General features: G+C 47.0%; 1 protein-coding gene across 2 annotated transcripts in view; it reads left to right on the top strand.

Moving 5' to 3' along the window:
- Window positions 1-15,669, top strand: part of HK2 (hexokinase 2) — a 63,207-nt gene extending 47,538 nt beyond the window's left edge. For both annotated transcript variants that reach the window (XM_086700759.1, XM_086700760.1), the window contains exons 10-18: window positions 903-1,207; window positions 2,779-2,927; window positions 3,159-3,278; window positions 7,041-7,136; window positions 7,591-7,690; window positions 7,788-7,971; window positions 9,221-9,376; window positions 10,763-10,996; window positions 13,359-15,669. In XM_086700759.1, the coding sequence (XP_086556885.1) occupies window positions 903-1,207; window positions 2,779-2,927; window positions 3,159-3,278; window positions 7,041-7,136; window positions 7,591-7,690; window positions 7,788-7,971; window positions 9,221-9,376; window positions 10,763-10,996; window positions 13,359-13,503 (1,489 nt within the window). In that variant the 3' untranslated portion in view covers window positions 13,504-15,669. The remainder of the gene's footprint in view (window positions 1-902; window positions 1,208-2,778; window positions 2,928-3,158; window positions 3,279-7,040; window positions 7,137-7,590; window positions 7,691-7,787; window positions 7,972-9,220; window positions 9,377-10,762; window positions 10,997-13,358) is intronic.
- The last annotated feature ends 2,631 nt before the right edge of the window (window positions 15,670-18,300 follow it).

Genomic DNA, 18,300 nt, shown 5'->3' with positions numbered 1-18,300 from the left:
TGCCCAGCCAACTCTGGTTTGCATTCTGGCACAGTGGGGAGGGACGCGGAGTTGAGGAGCTCTGTAGAATTAGCTCCCAGCTGGGCATGTGAGGATCAGGAAGGTGTGTCCCTGGCAGGGGTTCAAGCCATCTCTGAAGGCTCTCGATGACTGCAGCTCTATCCAGGGCCCCCCTGGCTGGCGGTGGGGGGCGGGGGAGGGGGAGTGCTCTTTCTGCCACCCTCCTGTTTAGGAGTTAGGGTTTCTCTGTACTTGTTTCTTTGACTCTGTCATGATTCTGGGTGGGCTCTGCAGGTACTGTGTCTTCTGCCAGGGGACACCCTAGTTCAGCCTCTCTGGCTGATCTGGGTATTGAATTCATCCTGCCCTTCCCTCCATGTTTGGATCCCTTGTGTCCAAGATATTCAAATTTCAGTTGGGACCTGGCCATCTCTCTATTGTACTTACTCATTATCTAATCATTTTTATCTAATAGGAGCGCCAGGTCAACGGGCCTTCATTAACTGAATGGTTGATGCAGAAGGTCTCAGGCCTAGCATTCCCTGGTTTTCTAGTCTAGTGCACATGAATCACCTGAGGATCTTGTTAAGAGGCAGATTCTGATTCAGAAGGGTTTGGCCTGAGATACAGGGTCTTACTACATTACTTACTATGATTGTGTGCAGTGGGTAGTGACTTCCTACAACAGTCCTTCCCTTCACCCAGCAAGGGCGGTCACAGTTGCATAGCTGAGCTTTAATTAACACGGTGATGACCCTGACTTGGGAGAGTGGGGAGAGGATGATCAGGGTGGCATCTGCTCCTGCAGGTGCCTCCCGGCCTTTGAGCTGAGGCGGTGAGTCCTTTGCACCATTGACCCTAACCGCGGACACCCATGTCTTACCCCGTTTTGGTGACTGCAGTTTCGCCAAGCGTCTTCACAAGACGGTTCGGCGCCTGGTGCCCGACTGCGACGTCCGTTTCCTGCGTTCTGAGGATGGCAGTGGCAAGGGGGCAGCCATGGTGACGGCAGTGGCCTACCGGCTGGCTGACCAACACAGAGCCCGCCAGAATACCCTGGAGTCTCTGAAGCTGAACCGTGAGCAGCTGCTAGAGGTTAAGAAGAGGATGAAGGTAGAAATGGAGCGAGGTCTGAGCAAGGAGACCCACACCATTGCCCCCGTCAAGATGCTGCCCACCTACGTGTGTGCCACCCCTGATGGCACAGGTATGCGGCAGGCTGCCTCCCGGCTCGCGGTGCTGGGCCTGTTTCATGGTGTTGATGCCCAGGAGGACTCCCTTAGCCATGGCTTTGGATATTTGGGCCAGAACATGTTTTTTCAGCTCTAGCACTAGGCAATTCTAGTGTTCAGTAAGCTCAGGCAAGGCATTCCCCTGCTACAAACTGAATAGTAATAATGATAAACACCTACTGAATGCTTACTATGTGTCAGACACTTCTGTAAGCACTTTACACATATAAACTTAATTTTTAACTGTTAACAGCAATTAGTAATTAACTTTGTTAAAATTTTTTTTTTTTTGTTAACGTTTATTCATTTTTTTGGGACAGAGAGAGACAGAGCATGAACGGGGGAGGGGCAGAGAGAGAGGGAGACACAGAATCCGAAACAGGCTCCAGGCTCTGAGCCATCAGCCCAGAGCCCGACGCGGGGCTCGAACTCACGGACCGCGAGATCGTGACCTGGCTGAAGTCGGACGCTTAACCGACTGCGCCACCCAGGCGCCCCAACTTTGTTAATAAACTAATATGCTTGGCACAAAACTGAGACACTGAAAAATTAAGAAAACTGCCCAAGTTCACACAGCTAGAAAATGGCAGAGCTGGGATTCAAACCCAGGAGTTTTTGGTTCCAGGGCCAGTTCTTATAAATCCTAGGTCAGGGGTTGGCAAACTAACGCCCATGAGCTACATCTGGCCCACTGCCTATTTTTTTAAATAAAGTTTTCCTAATACACAGCCATGCCCATTTGTCCACATATTATTTATGGCTGCTCTGCACCACCATGACAAAGTTGTGTGGTTGCAGCAGGGACTGTGGCTCACAAGACCTGAAATGTTTACTGCCCAACCCTTTGTAGAAAAAGATTGCTGACCTGTGGTTTAGGTCTTACAAATTAAGAAATGGAGATCTTTTCCCAATTCGGAGAGAACTGACGTTGAGTAAGCCAGCGTAGCAGTTGGGCCAAGACTGGGCCTTGGTCCCTGCTCTACCCTCTTCTGGCTCTGTGGGCCTGAGTGAGTGACTCAGCCTAGGTCAGCCAGGTCTCCCTCCTCCATCAGAGGGAAATGCAGTGCCTCTTTCTCATGGCTGCCTGAGGGCTGCGTGAGGAGTATGTTTGAGGCACGTAGCACCTTATGATTGCCCAACAAAGGAGGGTTTTCTCATGTGAACAGATTTCCCTTCAATTTCCTTTAAAGAGTTGAACTCTGCTATTTTTTACTCTATTCTAGAAGCTAACATAAGGTGGCCTTTGATTTAGCACAAATGACATGTTTAGATATTTTTGAGTATACTGTATCACAATTTCTGGTTTCCTGCAGAGCTCATTGTGACCTCTGGGACCCACCTGAACTCATCTGAGGACCGCTAAGGAGACAGCACGGCTCTGGCCCTCAGGGGTCTTACTTTTCTTTCCTGTTAGGTGGAGCACACAGTCCATCATCCCTGAGGGTGTTGAGGGGCTGCCAGGAGAGCTCCCCATTAGGGGGAAGTGCTTTAGACTGTCACCCTCTGCTGTGCCCCAGTGCGTCATCTTCCCGGGTTTATTTTGCAGAGAAAGGTGACTTCCTGGCCTTGGACCTTGGGGGTACCAATTTCCGGGTCCTGCTGGTGCGTGTGAGGAATGGGAAGAGGCGCGGAGTGGAGATGCACAACAAGATCTACTCTATCCCACAGGAGGTCATGCATGGCACAGGGGATGAGGTGAGTCAAGGTGGCTTCTGGGAGGGGACCCCAGCAGACGTTCACTTCTCACCCTGGAGGACAGTGCTTTCTCTGCTCAGCCATGGTCCCAGGGAAGGCTAGGTGGGCCAGGGCCCTGGCCTTGTCTTCACTCATGTTAGTGCCTGAGCTTGCATTTCTCCTGAGAGGAGCTGCTGGGGGTAGCCTGCCCTGGCCAGGGCCCCTCCCTCAGAGCCTGTCTTCTCCCTGCAGCTCTTTGACCACATCGTCCAGTGCATCGCCGACTTCCTTGAGTACATGGGCATGAAGGGCGTGTCCCTGCCTCTGGGTTTCACCTTCTCCTTCCCCTGCCAGCAGAACAGCCTGGATGAGGTAACCGCCTTCCCAGAGGGCTTGCCTGTGGGCTTTACGGACTCTCCACCAGCCAGAGTTTGGAGCGGGGCAGAAAGTTGAGCTGAGACGAGGAAAAGAAGGGCATGAGTAAGCAGTTATGATGAGGGGCCTGTTGATGGGAATGATTCAGTTGGAACTGGTAGAGGTAAAGTAGGTAACAATCTTAGGGATGATGATGATGCTGACCAAATATTAGCAACGAACATTTTTAAAGTACTATCTGCCAGGCACTGTGCTAGGCTGCCTATGTGCATTATCTTAACGCTCACAGCAACTGTGTAAGATAGGTGTTCATATGCTCATTTTGCAGAAAGGAAAACAAAGTCTATAGAGATGCCAAGTATCTTGCTTCAGATCAGAAGGCTTGGGAATAGCCAAGACAAGATTTGAATTCTGGTTTCCCGATACCCAAAGCCATGTTTTCAGTGATGCTCACCTGCTCCTGAGGCCTGTTTTGGGCTTGGGACATTTTCATTAATCTTCTGTTGTTTAGATGCTCTGGTGCTTCTCTAGTCTTAGCTTTGCTTTTCATTCCCTTTCAACTTGCCATGCAGGAATGAAGCAGGTGGGCAAAGAGCTGGTGCTCTCACATATCCCGGACATGGTGTGTTGAGAATGTAGGAGAGCTGAGTAGGTCATGCTTGGGCTTATTCTGCATTGATTATCAGCATATTAGATGTCAGAATACTGTTGGCTAAGCAGTTGTTCCTCTGTCTCCATTGGTCTTCTAGAAGCTCACATGCATGTTCACAACTGGTCAGTATGTGGTAGACAGAGTGGCCAGGGTACAAAAGGCATGATTCCTACTTGAGGTGCTTACAAACAAACTGTGATGTAAGCAAGCTCAGGAAGGCATGAGCTGCTGTTTGGAACGTGGTGCTGATGGGGTTCCATGGCCCCGAGGATGCGCAGTGTGATGTTACCCGAGCACATACCTGGAAGGCATGAAAAATACTTGGATCATCTTCCAAGTCCAAAGCATGAGTTGATGGGGAAGAAAGGCAGGCAGGCCTGGCAGTGTGGAGGAGGGCACATAGGTGGGAAATGTCACAGGTGCAGGGAGGTTGGTCCAGTAGGGAAGAAAGGCCAGCATTTCCCACAGGATCCCCGGAATAGCAACCCTCCTGTTGCTCAGCTGAGTTTTGTAAATGCTTCCTCCTCCTCCCCTCTGAGTTAAATTCATGTGCACCAGTACAGTGAAGGTTTTAGGATGTCGTGCACTAAAAACCCTTGCCTAATCCAGTATTTCCCAACATGTGTCACCATTTGTCCAGTGTTAGGGGTGCAGTGTTGCTTTTCACTTTTCTGTTCCTTTCCAGTTTTATTGAGATATTAACATGCACACTGTATAAGTTTAAGGTGTACAGCACAGTGATTTGACTTACATATGTTGTGAAATGATCACCACAAATAAGTTTACATCTGTTATCTATCTCCTACAGATACAAAAAAAGAAAAAGAATAAAAGTGGTTCGTTTTCCTTGTGATGAGAACTCTTAGGATCTACTCTTAACTTTCTAATATACCCTATGGCAGTGCTTGCTGTTGCCATCATGATGTTCATCCCATCCTGAGTACTCACTTACCCTGTCACTGGAAGCTTATACCAATTCCCTCTCCCCAGTTTTTCTGATTCCTTTGTCTTTTCACATTATGTTTCTCAGTGTCAATGCACCGGGTTTTCAAAGGCTTCTCCATTTACATCAGTTTACCAAAGGGAATTACCAAACGTGCAGATAAATACTTACATGTTTCTTAATGAAACATTGCTTATTATAATGAAAACATTAGAAACTAACCCAATTGTTCAACAGTTGGGAAATAGTTAATAAGTTCTGAGCCATTCACTGCTGGGTATCAGCAACGAATGTTTTTGGAAGAAATTTCAATGATGTGGGAAAAAACTGGTGGTAAGACTAACAAAAATGTTTTTAAGAAAAAGATAATCTCGGGGCACCTGGGTGGCGCAGTCGGTTAAGCGTCCGACTTCAGCCAGGTCACGATCTCGCGGTCCGTGAGTTCGAGCCCCGCGTCAGGCTCTGGGCTGATGGCTCAGAGCCTGGAGCCTGTTTCCGATTCTGTGTCTCCCTCTCTCTCTGCCCCTCCCCCGTTCATGCTCTGTCTCTCTCTGTCCCAAAAATAAATAAACGTTGGAAAAAAAAAATTTTTTTTAAGAAAAAGATAATCTCTATAGTATAGAAACCCACAAAAAATACCTTCATCATCAGAAGATGAGAACATAGGACTCCAGTGTGTTTGCTTCTAGGATTTTCCTGCTGAAATATTTTTAAATAGACATGCCTTACTTTTCATGCCAGCATGTATCTATCTTTAAGAGTTTATCAGGTAACCCAACAACATATTCACTGTTTCTACCTGCATGGTAAGATTCCAGGTCATCGTGTTAGATTTCATTCTTTACGTTCTAAGTTTCTGTAGGGAGTACGTGTTCCATCTAGCACTGTGAAAATTAAGAGCAGATCAAACAGAGGCTGCGTTCTCTCTGTTGTTCAATTGGTCTGTGAGCCGGGATCTGCTCTGGTAAGATTGTCTTATTGAGTGGAAAATCAGCAGGTGCTGAGGCCCAGAAGCCCCAAGCTGCCTTGACCACCTCGTGGCCCTGGGCAAGTCTCCCCAGCTTCACAGGCCTCTCTGCGTGTCTTATTATTAAGGACCACCTGAAATAATGTTATTTGATCATTCTGTAAACTTGAAAGTGCTAAATATAAAATTTCATTAGAGATGTGAAGCTAATTTGTAGGCAAGACAGCTAGAGATGAGCACACAGTTGTTTGGATGTAGGTATGTAAGCCAAGACACTGCTGGGATCATGTCTTATTTTTCCAAATCTCCTGGGATCTGAACACAGCATGACACGTCCAGGTTGACTTGTGACTCTAAACTCCTGGGCCATGAAATGCCAAGCAGGGGTGAGGCTGAGCAAGGCCTGGAGAAACCATGAAAGAGGGTGGGTAGTGAGCACACAGTCCATTTATGGATTCTGGCCTTGCAGGGAGGTGGCCCAATAGTTCTTGATGCTGTTTTCTGATGGGTTCCAGCAGCAGAGAGGAAACCAGGGGACAATAACCGAAACACTTCTCCCATATGTAAAATCTCCATGTGTGTATTCCCCAGGGGGCCCTGTGACACGACAGACGGCCACATTAAAGACGAGTGGCTTATGGGTGACTCTGAAGAGCCTAGAGTGCTTCCCTCACTGGGATGACGTGAAGCCTAGCTGTCACCCAACTGTCACCCAAGCAGGGCACTTGTTCACACCATCCTGGAATTTGACAATGAAGAGACAGACTCTGACCCTTCTGATGTGAATATAGGACAGGGCAGAGCAAACTGCTTTTCCCAGCAAAAGAAACACTTGTATAGAACTTAGCTCCCTGCAGGGACAGTGATGTGGTACTTAGGGGCCCATGGAGTCAGCTGGCCTGGGGGTGAGTCCCGCTCCTCTCCCCTAAGCTTCAGGCCTTGGGCAAGTTACTCCAGAGCCACAGTTACCTAGAAAATGGGCACAATAATGATAACTATGTCACCAGTTTGCTGTGAGGATTAAACAATGGAACACACGCATAGGGGGTATGCAATCATTTGTGAGAGGGATGATTGGTCATTAAAGGGAATCTGTACTACCTGGTGAGGTTGAGAACGAGAGGCACAGCCGGGCCCCAGGAATGACACAGGAACCCTCCTCTGCTGTCCTCATCTGTGCTCTTATGTGACTTTTAGAGCATCCTCCTCAAGTGGACTAAAGGCTTCAAGGCATCGGGCTGCGAGGGAGAGGATGTGGTCACCCTGCTGAAGGAAGCCATTCACCGGCGAGAGGTGGGAGAGGCATGCCACAAGGCCCAGAATGACCCGTGTTCGAAAAGTGGGGAAGTGTTGGGTGTGGTTGCGTGGGTTAGGGGGAGAATTAGCGTGGTCCTTCGGTGGTGACCGAGTGTCCGCTGCGTGTCGAGCCCTGCTCTTGGCACTGGGGCTTCAGGAATGACCACAACAAACTCTGGTACTATAAACAAACCCATGAGCTAATGTCAGGTGCCTTAGAGCTGTGAAGAGACATGAAGTCAGGTGAGGACAGAGTGAGTGGGCTGGAGAAGGGCACTCCTAAATAGCACAACCGGGGAAGGTCTCTGAGGAGGTGACATTTGAACAAAAAGTGAGAATGAGCCAGGCTGTATCAAATACACTTTCTATACATATCAGTCTCCCTTGCAAGGGTCTGAAAGAACATGTTGTGGTTCTTTGGTGGACTGGGGATCTGCTTTTGCCCTCTCAGGAGTTTGACCTGGATGTGGTCGCCGTGGTGAATGACACAGTTGGGACGATGATGACCTGTGGCTATGAAGACCCTCACTGTGAAATCGGCCTCATTGTTGGTAAAGCCCCAGCAGTCCTTCCTGCGCTGTGACCCATGGCCTCAGACGGGTGTGGGGACGGTGCAGAGTGAGGCCCTGACGTGTTTGTGATTGGCAGGCACGGGCAGCAACGCCTGCTACATGGAGGAGATGCGGAACGTGGAGCTGGTGGAAGGGGAGGAGGGCCGGATGTGTGTCAACATGGAGTGGGGGGCCTTCGGGGACAACGGGTGCCTGGACGACTTCCGCACGGAATTTGATGTGGCTGTGGATGAGCTTTCTCTCAACCCTGGCAAACAGAGGTAGTTACCCCAGTGCCTGCGAGTCCTGGTACATGTACCCCAACTGCACTGTAGCATGTGGTCAGATCCTCTGCAACAGCAAGTCCCAGGACACCTGTTTCTGAGACGTCAATAGAAGAAATTTCCTTGGCAAGGGTTTTCAAATAACATCCGGGAAGTACTACCGCTTGGACTATGACACCTTCAAAATCCAGTTGGGAAAACAAGAGTTGTGTTCTGAGGAGCATTTCTTAAAGGGAACTGGTGACACAGGTTTTAGAAGGATGAAAAGATGTAAAGGGGAACTGAGGAACACAGAACTAGGAAATGTCAGAGGCAGCCTTCCTACCACTGCCTGTGAGAACAGGAAGGGATGGTGTTAAAACCTAGGTCTGGGACTGTGAGGAAAGACAGTTGAGTCATCTGCTGATAGTAGGGTAAAGAAGCTGGTGTAACAGAGAGGAACAGGAAGCAAACAGGAGTCTCTTCCTCTTCATCCATTCATTATGTAACATCCTCTGTAGTCAGGACTGGACAAGGGCCAGCCCTAGTCTCACAAAGCATGATGGGGAGGTGCTCTGAGCTGTGAGCACACTTCCCATTGGGAAGATGTTGTGTGTAGTATTTCCTAATTGGATTAATCAGGGACCATAGTTCTGCAGAATATACTTTGGTCAAGAGTACAAGTCACAGACGAAAATGCCTCTAGGGGCCAGATAAGTGTCATTAATGAAAGAAAGGGTGGGACAAGATGGAGTGGGGATGGGGGTCTTGGTTGCAACTGGGGGCCTCAGCTTTTATAAAGGCACTATTGAGGGCCGAAAGGCCCTCAAGCCACTGAGCTGTCACATCAGTTCTGGTGGCCAAGACAGGGCTTCTCCAGTTGGCACTCAAGTAAAGTGATAATGATTAGTTTGGAGAGAAAACATGCTGAATGTCTGATGAAGTTAAGGATTAAGACTCAGCATCCTGCCGTTTTCTTGGAGATGGGGTTTGAGTGTGTTTTCCTTCTTGGAGTTGGGAGTAAGCACCAGAAGGGAGATGAGCCCAGAAGATGGAGATGATCCCAGGGAACCCCATGGGCCTGAGGCACTGTAGTCAGTTTTGCCGAAGGCTGTGGGTCAATGTATGCAGATACCAGGAAGCCTGCCCAAGTGAATCAAATAGCACTTCCTTTCCCACCAGGGGGAACCTGCATGCCCTCTACTTTCTAATGTGCTGGGCATCTCACCTTCCTGCTTAACCTCCATGCACATTATCTGCATTGCAGGTTTGAGAAAATGATCAGTGGCATGTATTTGGGCGAGATTGTCCGTAACATCCTCATCGATTTCACCAAGCGTGGGCTGCTCTTCCGTGGCCGCATCTCAGAACGACTCAAGACAAGAGGAATCTTTGAAACCAAGTTCCTGTCTCAGATTGAGAGGTGAGAATTTAGGGCCTGGGGTAGGGTGGGACCGTATCCTCCTTCTCATGGACAGACAAGCTGAAGGATTTCCGTAGCTCAAGTAAGGTCGGGGCACAGCTTACATAAACATCAGTTTAGTAGCAAACACATTTGTTGTCTATAGTGTTTACTTAAAGTTATGGATAGTTGGCATTTTAAGGGCAAATATATAACATTCTCATGAAAAATCCTGCTGAGCTGGCACAAGGCACCTCCCCTCCCCCCATGCAAAGTAATGTGGGTGGGTTTTAGATCAACTATCAAAGGTAGAAAGATACCTGCTCATAGGATATAAACTGGAATGCACAAAGGAAGCTAGCCTATTAAAGTGCTTGCACCTGGCGGGAGGGTGCTTCTTAACTGCTGCTGTGGTAATAAGGCAGCCAGGATCGAGTGAAGATTGGCATGCCAGGCAATGGCAATGCAGAAGAAATCAGGCCATGTGGTGGCTCATTAAAGCAAAACCCCCCTCCTCCAGTCTAATGGAAGCAAAGACCATTCCAAATTACCATAGTGAATTTCGGAGCCCTTTATTTATTTATTTATTTATTTATTTTTAATTTTTTTTTTTCAACGTTTTTTATTTATTTTTGGGACAGAGAGAGACAGAGCATGAACGGGGGAGGGGCAGAGAGAGAGGGAGACACAGAATCGGAAACAGGCTCGGAGCCCTTTAATAATTAATGCTATGCATTACTGTCAGGTGTATGGGAAAACAGGAACTGGATGACTGGCATGAGTGGGGCCCCAGGACATCTGCACCAGTGAATAGAAAGAATATGTTCTAGTGTGCATGTCTGTCTGTGTGCAGGAAGCTGATTCCAGGGTTCTAAAACAGCTCCCTCTATATAATATCTATTTTCTTACAATTGTATTTACATTTGTTTCCTGAGCCGCGAGTAGTTATCAGACCACCCCGGGTGGGGGAGCAGAGACAGAACAGGATCTCTGCTGGCAGGTGATGCTTGTCCTGCTGACCTGTGAACAGCAATAAGAAAATGGATAAGAAAGAGCTGAAAATGCCAACTACAAGCCTTGTCACTGTATTCTTTCCAAATGAGTGGAATACGTAGATGGTGAATTTCCTTTTTTCTTGAGTGCCAGTTGTATGGTAGCAGTGCCCCGCCTCGCCTGGGCAAACTGGAATAGGAGCCCGTTTCTTTACATTCCCGTCACACTCAGGTGGGCTCCGTGTGGTCCAGTGGGATGAGCATGGGTTCCTGAACTGAGTTCAAGAACAGGATCTGCCTCTCAGGGAGCTCCTACATGACCAGTCCCCTGGAGTGGTGGGTGGGCCACCAGCCCCTGGTGTATGTGACTGACCACTCCCTGTCTGTCTGCCCCCCCCCCCCCCCGCCCCCCCAGTGACTGCCTAGCCCTGCTGCAAGTCCGAGCCATCCTGCACCACCTGGGGCTCGAGAGCACCTGTGACGACAGCATCATCGTCAAAGAGGTGTGCACGGTCGTGGCACGGCGGGCGGCCCAGCTCTGTGGTGCGGGCATGGCCGCCGTGGTGGACAAAATACGAGAAAACCGTGGGTTGGACACCCTCAAAGTGACAGTTGGCGTGGATGGGACCCTCTACAAGCTACATCCTCAGTGAGTGCCTGACCTCCACTCTCCTTGTCCAACTTTCTTTCTCCATCTGTTCTTTCCTTGCTTTTCCTCCCTTCCTCTCTCTTCTTAGTTTATAGCAAAGCACCTGACATTCCAAATGAGTGTCTATAATATATATGCTTTACTTTAAAGGTTAAGAGCCAGAAGTAGGTCTGTGTTTTACCACCCAGCTTGGAAGACTCAGGCGCTATGCCCCTGTCCCCTGCCAGGGAAGGTACTCTGGTGACTTAGTCCCTTGCTTCCTTTCCCTGCTTATCTGTGTATGCATCGCTAGGGTTCCGTTTTACTTAATTTTGAACCTGCCATAAGGGGAGTCCTATGGCATCTCCTCTTTTGTGACTGGCTTTCCCCACACAGCATTTATAGCTTTGAGACGCATCCACATGGAAGAATGCAATTGCAGTTCATTAATTTTCAGGGCTGCGTAGCATACCTTTGAATGAGTGTACTATAGTTTACTGTTCTGCTAATGGATATTGGGTTATTTCTAGATTTTGTCTGTTACAAACACTGCTCCTGTGAACATTCTAGGAAATGTAGGGGAACTCTGGAGCGAGATATTTTCTGCAGTTTGGTGTGGGGGCTGGTAGATTATAGCCATGACTGTTTTTGTAAACATGAGCCATGCCCACTCATGTATATGTTGTCTCTGGCTGCTTTCACTCTACACTGGCAGAGTAGTTACCACAAAGCTGAAAGTGGATCTACTGTCTTGCCCTTAAATTTTTCTTTTTTTTTTTAGAGAGAGAGAGAGAGAGAGAGAGAGCATGCACAAGCATAGCATGGGGGAGGGGCAGAGGGAGAGAGAGAGAATCTCAAAACAGGCTCCGCACTCAGTGTAGAGCTCTTGGCAGGGCTCGATCTCAGGACCCTGGGATCACGACCTGAGCTGAAATCAAGAGTCTGGATAGTTCAACTGACTGAGCTACCCAGCCTCCCCTGTCTGGCCCTTTTTATAAAGCGTGTCCTTCAAACTCCCCCAATGTGGAAGCACTGAATTTTCTTTTCTTTCTACGCTTTTTCCTGTTTCTCCATCTCTCTTCTTCTCTCATCAGCCATTGTTCCTCTCCCTTCTTCACTCATTTGCATTTGTTTTGAATGAATCATTTTTAATTTAGGAAGTACCCCAATCCCTTCCCCCCGCCCCTCCCCCCTACAAGCTTTTTAGCTCAAAGTTAAAAGAACAGAGCTGTTACCCTGGTCTGGGCAGTAGGTGAGGCAGAGTGAGGAAAGAGAGACACCTCTATTGAAATGTTGTCTGCTCGCAGCATGACTGTTTCTCGAGGAGTTGAGAGACTACACAGATAGTTAAAAGAGGGAAACTTGAGAGGTCGCACGTCCCTTGTCTTGATGGTCAATGTCACTGAAGAGTAGGAATCTTGGTCCCAGAGGAGAGTTGGGAGGGGGACAGAAGCCAAGCCACTGGCACTGAGGCTTGCTTCATAGATGAGGAGGTCTTCCTGACCCTGCTATGTTGGGGTACATGGTGACCATCTCTTTCTCTAGTCCCATATTGAAAGGCTCTGTGATCACCGTAATGGGCCTACAGCCACCCATGAACCTGCTCCTTTTATCTTTAGTGTCATTTTGGATTACATGTGGATCTGATGTGAGTCCATACCCCTGGAAAATGAAGTATCAAGTGCATGGGGCTTTATCTTCCAGAATATAGGGACAAGATATGCCCTTCTGCAGGGTATACTTGTGATGCCTATGACTGTTGAACTTCTCTTCCACTGATTACTTTTTTTTTAATTTAAATTTATTTTTATTTATTGTGTTTTTAATTTTTTTTATTTTATTTTTTATTTGTAAAAATTTACATCCAAATTAGCATATAAAATCTTTTTAATGTTTATTTTTTGAAGGAGGGAGAGAGACAGTATGTGAGCGGGGGAGGGGCAGAGAGAGAGACACACACAGAATCCAAAGCAGGCTCCAGGCTCTGAGCTGTCAGCACGGAGCCCGATGCGGGGTTTGAGCTCACAAACCTCGAAATCATGACCTGAGCCGAAGTCGGATGCTTAACCGACTGAGCCCCCAGGTGCCCCTGATTACTTTCAAGAACACAGCTTCCAGAATCTCCGATGATTGTCTTACAAGGATCTCTGCTCCCCACTTGCCTGCTATGACATAGAATTTGGGCATGTTGCCAGCCTTCACAAGCCTTGGTTTTCAGATACACAATACAGAGTGTTTAATACATGGTAGCTGTCGTCCTCTTGCTCATCTTAATAATTCTTGGGTTTCCAGCATAACTTCTTAGGGTCTCATCTCTGAGGACACAAATCAATCATGACTAAGGAAGTTTTTTTTTCCTGTGTCTTCCTCCCCACGTTTACAGCTTTGCCAAAGTCATGCATGAGACGGTGAAAGACCTGGCTCCGAAATGTGATGTGTCCTTCCTGGAGTCAGAGGATGGCAGCGGGAAGGGGGCAGCTCTCATCACTGCTGTGGCCTGCCGCATCCGTGAGGCTGGACAGCGATAGAGTCCCTGAAATTGGAAGGGACTTCCTGGAGTTCCCTCTTTTCCCTCCTTTAAATTATAAGATGTCATCCCCTGTGTCAGAGACAGACCCCCTTGGGTTTTCTTTGGCAGAGGAAGACCCGTCGGACTGGGTGTTGTCTCTATGTGTACTCACTGCAGAGTTCAGCACCCAAGACTTAGCCCTCCTGAGATAAATAGGTTTTGAAGTAAGGACTTGTTCATACTTGTCACAACTCTTCCTATTGGTTCTTTGAAAACTTAAGAAGGCAAATTTTAACCTTTAGTAATCCCCCTGGCCAAATTCCATGTCCCTGTATAATCTGACAGAATGGGGACACTAATGAAAAGATACGGTTGCTTCACCATGGACCCTGAACGTGACATTTCTAGGTAAAGAGCATTCCCCAGTATGGAGGTGGATGTCGTTTCTGCTCTGAGATCTGTGGGGATCTCCAATAACTTGAGCCTGATCCTCCACAGGCAGAAGTGGCAGGGTGGGAGAAGAGGCAGCGATGGAGGGAAATCCATGGATAGCCATGTGATGGCCCCTCTTTAACCTCACTTTTCAAGCCTGATGGGTTCCAGCGATGCTCTTCCTGGAATTAAAGCATCCCGAATCTGAGCAAGCAAAATCAAAGCCATGAGTTGACACATCCTGCAAGTGGGCTTGTCTTATCTCCTTGTGGGTTCCTGAGTCATCCATGAGCAATGGACCTTTGGGGGGATGGGGAGACTTTTTTGGTCTGTTTTTAAAATTTTTCCTGCAGAAGTGGAAACAACCCTACTTTCATTTTAATTTATGTTTGAAATTTATTTACTTCATGAAGTACATCTGCTCCTTTATCTTGACACTGTATGTAACGATGGGCTGTATGTAATGTATTTATATGTCAATTTGTTATGTGTATAAATACACAGGGTGTCTTCAGACTTGGCCTCTGTAGTAGATGAGCGTAATTTCAGGATGGAAGGTGAAGATACTGACAGGTTACTAGAAATACCTCATTCGCCTGCGGGAAGAGAAGGGAAGCCTCTTCAAGGTGAGTGAATGGCCAAGTAGCTCCTTCCCGGCTCCTTTTTAACCTGCAGACTCAGAAACGTGGAAGGCAGGGAACAGTGAGGGAAGCTGGGTCTATGGACTGAAAAAAACCATAGTGACTGGCTGCTCTGTCTAGACCTTCCTGGGGCAATATTACCCAGGCTCTTAACCAAAGGAAACAGGAATCATTTCAGACAGACTCACTGCTTAGGAATTGTCATTCTTAGGGCAGTCAGTAGTATTTTTTAAGCTCTCCAAGAAGATAAAGGAAGCCACCAAAAACATTTAAAAAAAAGTATCTGTTAATAGCAAACCAAAACTGAACAATGAAACAATCAAACAAAGAAAACCTCAGGGACAACACTTTTTGGTGGATTTGTGCCCTCCTAGCAAAATCGGTTTGTTTCATAAATGTTTTATGAGAGGCATCGTCCAAGGGCTTCTCTAGGCTGAGCTGTTTTTATACAAAATATTTATTTCAAACTGTTGGTGTGGTTGGGGGGAGTGGGGTGGCATAAAATCTTGTATACTCTTACTTTTCAGGAGTGCAGTTAATTCTGAGTCCAAAAGCCCATTTCTTCCCTAAAATATGCACCCACACACACTGCAACTACATGGTAAAGAGGGAATGGCCCCATAACACTATTGAGTAGGAATCAAGGATCAAAACAAGGAAGGAAAGACACGACTCAGTAGCACCCAGTTTTTGCACATCTCTCACACTTGTACTGAGAACAATGTTTAAGTTTGTGTATCACTAAAGAATGCCCAAGAAGTAGAGATGATTTTTAACTTTTAAACTTGAAAATTAGGCACTGTGTATGAAATTGCACCTTTTTTAAAGGTAGAGCTGTGTGTGTGGCTATTACACATGTGTTGTTGGTTTCCAAAAAGGAATGCTGGAATATGCATTTTGAATGTTTGTGTTCCCACAGTTAGGTGACAGTTCCTTGCTGATGCTGCTTTGCCTGATGTAAATATGGTGAATCTCAATCTTTGACCGGGATGTGTTGAATCTCAAATTATTGAGCACTCAGTCTAGTAAAGATGTTGTCATGTATAATAAGGAACTAGTTGAATTAACTATGTGATGTTAACTATTAATAAATTTTAACATTTTTCAAAATATTCAGTGTGTGATTCCTGAGAATTTTGAAGAATGTACTCATCTGTTGGGCATATGAGGATGTTCTAACTGGTGTGAGTAATTAATGAGTATCTTGATTTTGACTGTATGTGCTTGCTTGACAGGCATGTGGCCAAGACTTGGTCTTGACCCCAGATATTTCTCTTCTCAGAAACTCCGTTCCAATGGAACTGGAAGATAGATGACCTTTCCTAGGCCGTTTTTGAGCCTATAACTTTCAAGCATCGGTGAAGAACCATGACTGGTGCAGCAGAATACTGTTTAGGGAGTTTGGCCGAGATATTAGCAGAGCCTTCAGGGGCCTGTGGCTGGTCTCTGTAGGCATGTGATTCACATTCAGGATATAAAGCCCTTACTTACGTGAACATCTAAAAAACATGCGCGTCTATTCTCTCCTTACCTTTCCTCTCTCTCCAATAAACAAAATACAGACCTGGGCAATCCATTCCTCACAAGACCCCACTGACACCCACTGACATGGCCCTCCCTGATTGACAGTGAAATTATGGAAGCATCCCATACATTCTTGTTGCAAGTGCTAACTGGTACAACCATTTAGGGGGAAACAGGCAATATACAACAAAAGGATGTTTTGTGTAATTTTCTAGAAATTTGTGCAGAGGAAATGGATAGTTAGAGACCAAGATTTCACTTCGAGGGTATTGGCTACTGTATGATTTATAATAAAAAAACGTTCACTCCATACAATGGGTCTGCCCACCCTGTGTGAGGGTCTGGTCAGGAAGACAATCTATTCCAGTTGGTTATACAGGTGATGAAAGAGCTGAGGAGCCAGAGTATGGAGAAGCAACCAGAGATTAGCAATGTCCAAAAGATCCATTTCCATCCCACTGGCTGGACCAAGTCCAAAAGCAGGGTGGGGGGGGGGGGGTGTGGGGGGGGGTTGGGGGGGCGGCGGTACAGGAGCTGGAACCACAGACTAGGGAGGAAGTCAGTTAGAAATACCCTGGCTTCTCCCTCCCATCTTCTACTTTTTTGCAGTGTCTCCATTGGCTGAACCCGGCAAGGAGCCAGCTGGAAAGGGAGACTGTGACCAGTGGAGGGTGGGGCCTGGATCTGAGCAATAAGTAACTTGCATGGACCCCATAAAACCATGCCAGTGTTGTAGAAGGGTATTTAATATCATAGAAAATGTTGACAACATGCCGTTTCATGATGCAAGTGTGTTACACAACAATATATTATGATCCTATTTTTGTTAGGAAATTATTATCTACAACAGGATTAATGTGTTACCTGAATGTCCCCTCTGCCTTGCTGGACAGTGGACACAAATGAGGCCTCCACCTCTGTGGTAACAGCTCTAGCACCCCCTCAGCTGGCCCTCCACCCCTCTGGGATTTGGGCATCTCCACTTGGAGACCTCAGCAGTCCCGACCCCTGTGTTCACGCTGCTTCTCTGCCCAGCTCCCGCCTCTCCTCCAGGGGTCCCTCGCAGCCGCCCGGGAAAACCATTTCCTTCAAACAATGGACAGTCTGCACCCAAGTTGCTTGAAGCTGGGAAATAGCTTTTCCAGCTTCTTTCAAGCCCATTGCACCTTTTTTTTCTTTCTTTCTTTGCTGCTTTGTTTTCTGTAGGCCCCAGGTGCAGAAGGCTAAATTACTCATACTCCTCCTCAGTTCAGCGCATTTATTTTCTAGGCTTTGCAAGGACTTAGCTTTTTAAAAAATCTACTTAGTCCCCTTTATCCTCATTTCTCTTTCCCATTCTCCACTCATGACCAGCGATCGTGTTATTGTGTTGATGTGCACCTTACTTGTGTGTCTTTATGTAGCATCTATTGCTTTGTGAGGATGCTTTTTAATTTAAAAATGTTGGCTGTAAGTCTTTTTTTGCTTTCCACTAGGCATCACGCTTTTAAAGACCCATAGATGCTGCTGTGCATACAGCTAATCCATTACTGGCAGTTACTGCACCACCTCCCATGTGCGCATGCACCGTTTTCCCACCCAGGCTCCCAGTGCTGGGCGTGTGGCTCGACCCCGCTCTGGCAGCACAATCATCACTGCGGGGATCATCTTTACACATGTCCCCTTAATCATCTTTGGATGATCTCTTTGGGCACATCCCCAGGAGCAGGCTAGCGGGATCACAGGTGGTGCATTTGCTTAATCTGATCCCATATTGCCAGGCTCCTCTCCTGAAAGGCTGCCTCAGCCTCCAATCCCCCAACAGCGAATCTCCCGCAACCCTTGGCATTATCCAGCTTCCTAATTTTTATTAATGTGCTGAATGTAAAGTGAGATTGTAAGGTTGTTTTAATTTACATTTCTCTACGATAAGGGTGAGCACCTCTTTATATCTTTCTTGGCATCTTATGGTCTTTCTCAGTTAACTGCCTGTTCATTCTCTGCTGATTTTTTACCCAGGGTTTTTTTTTTTTTTTCCTTGCTGATTTACCACAGTCCCTTGTTTAATGTAGATATTAGTCTGTTGTTGCTTTAGGTGTTACATATATCTTCTCCCAGTATGCTATGTTTGTTCACAGCATCCTTTGGTGATAGGAGTCCCTCTCTTTTGGTGTAAGCAAATCCACCCATCCGTTTTGCTGTATGGCTGGTACTTCTGACCTTTCTCACCCTTAGCCCAC

This window comes from Puma concolor, chromosome A3 (assembly GCF_028749965.1).
Source record: "Puma concolor isolate L17-30 chromosome A3, mPumCon1.1.hap2, whole genome shotgun sequence".
NCBI lineage: Eukaryota > Metazoa > Chordata > Mammalia > Carnivora > Felidae > Puma > Puma concolor.
The sequence above is the reverse complement of the archived record's forward strand: the minus strand, read 5'-3'. Positions and strand labels throughout refer to the sequence as shown.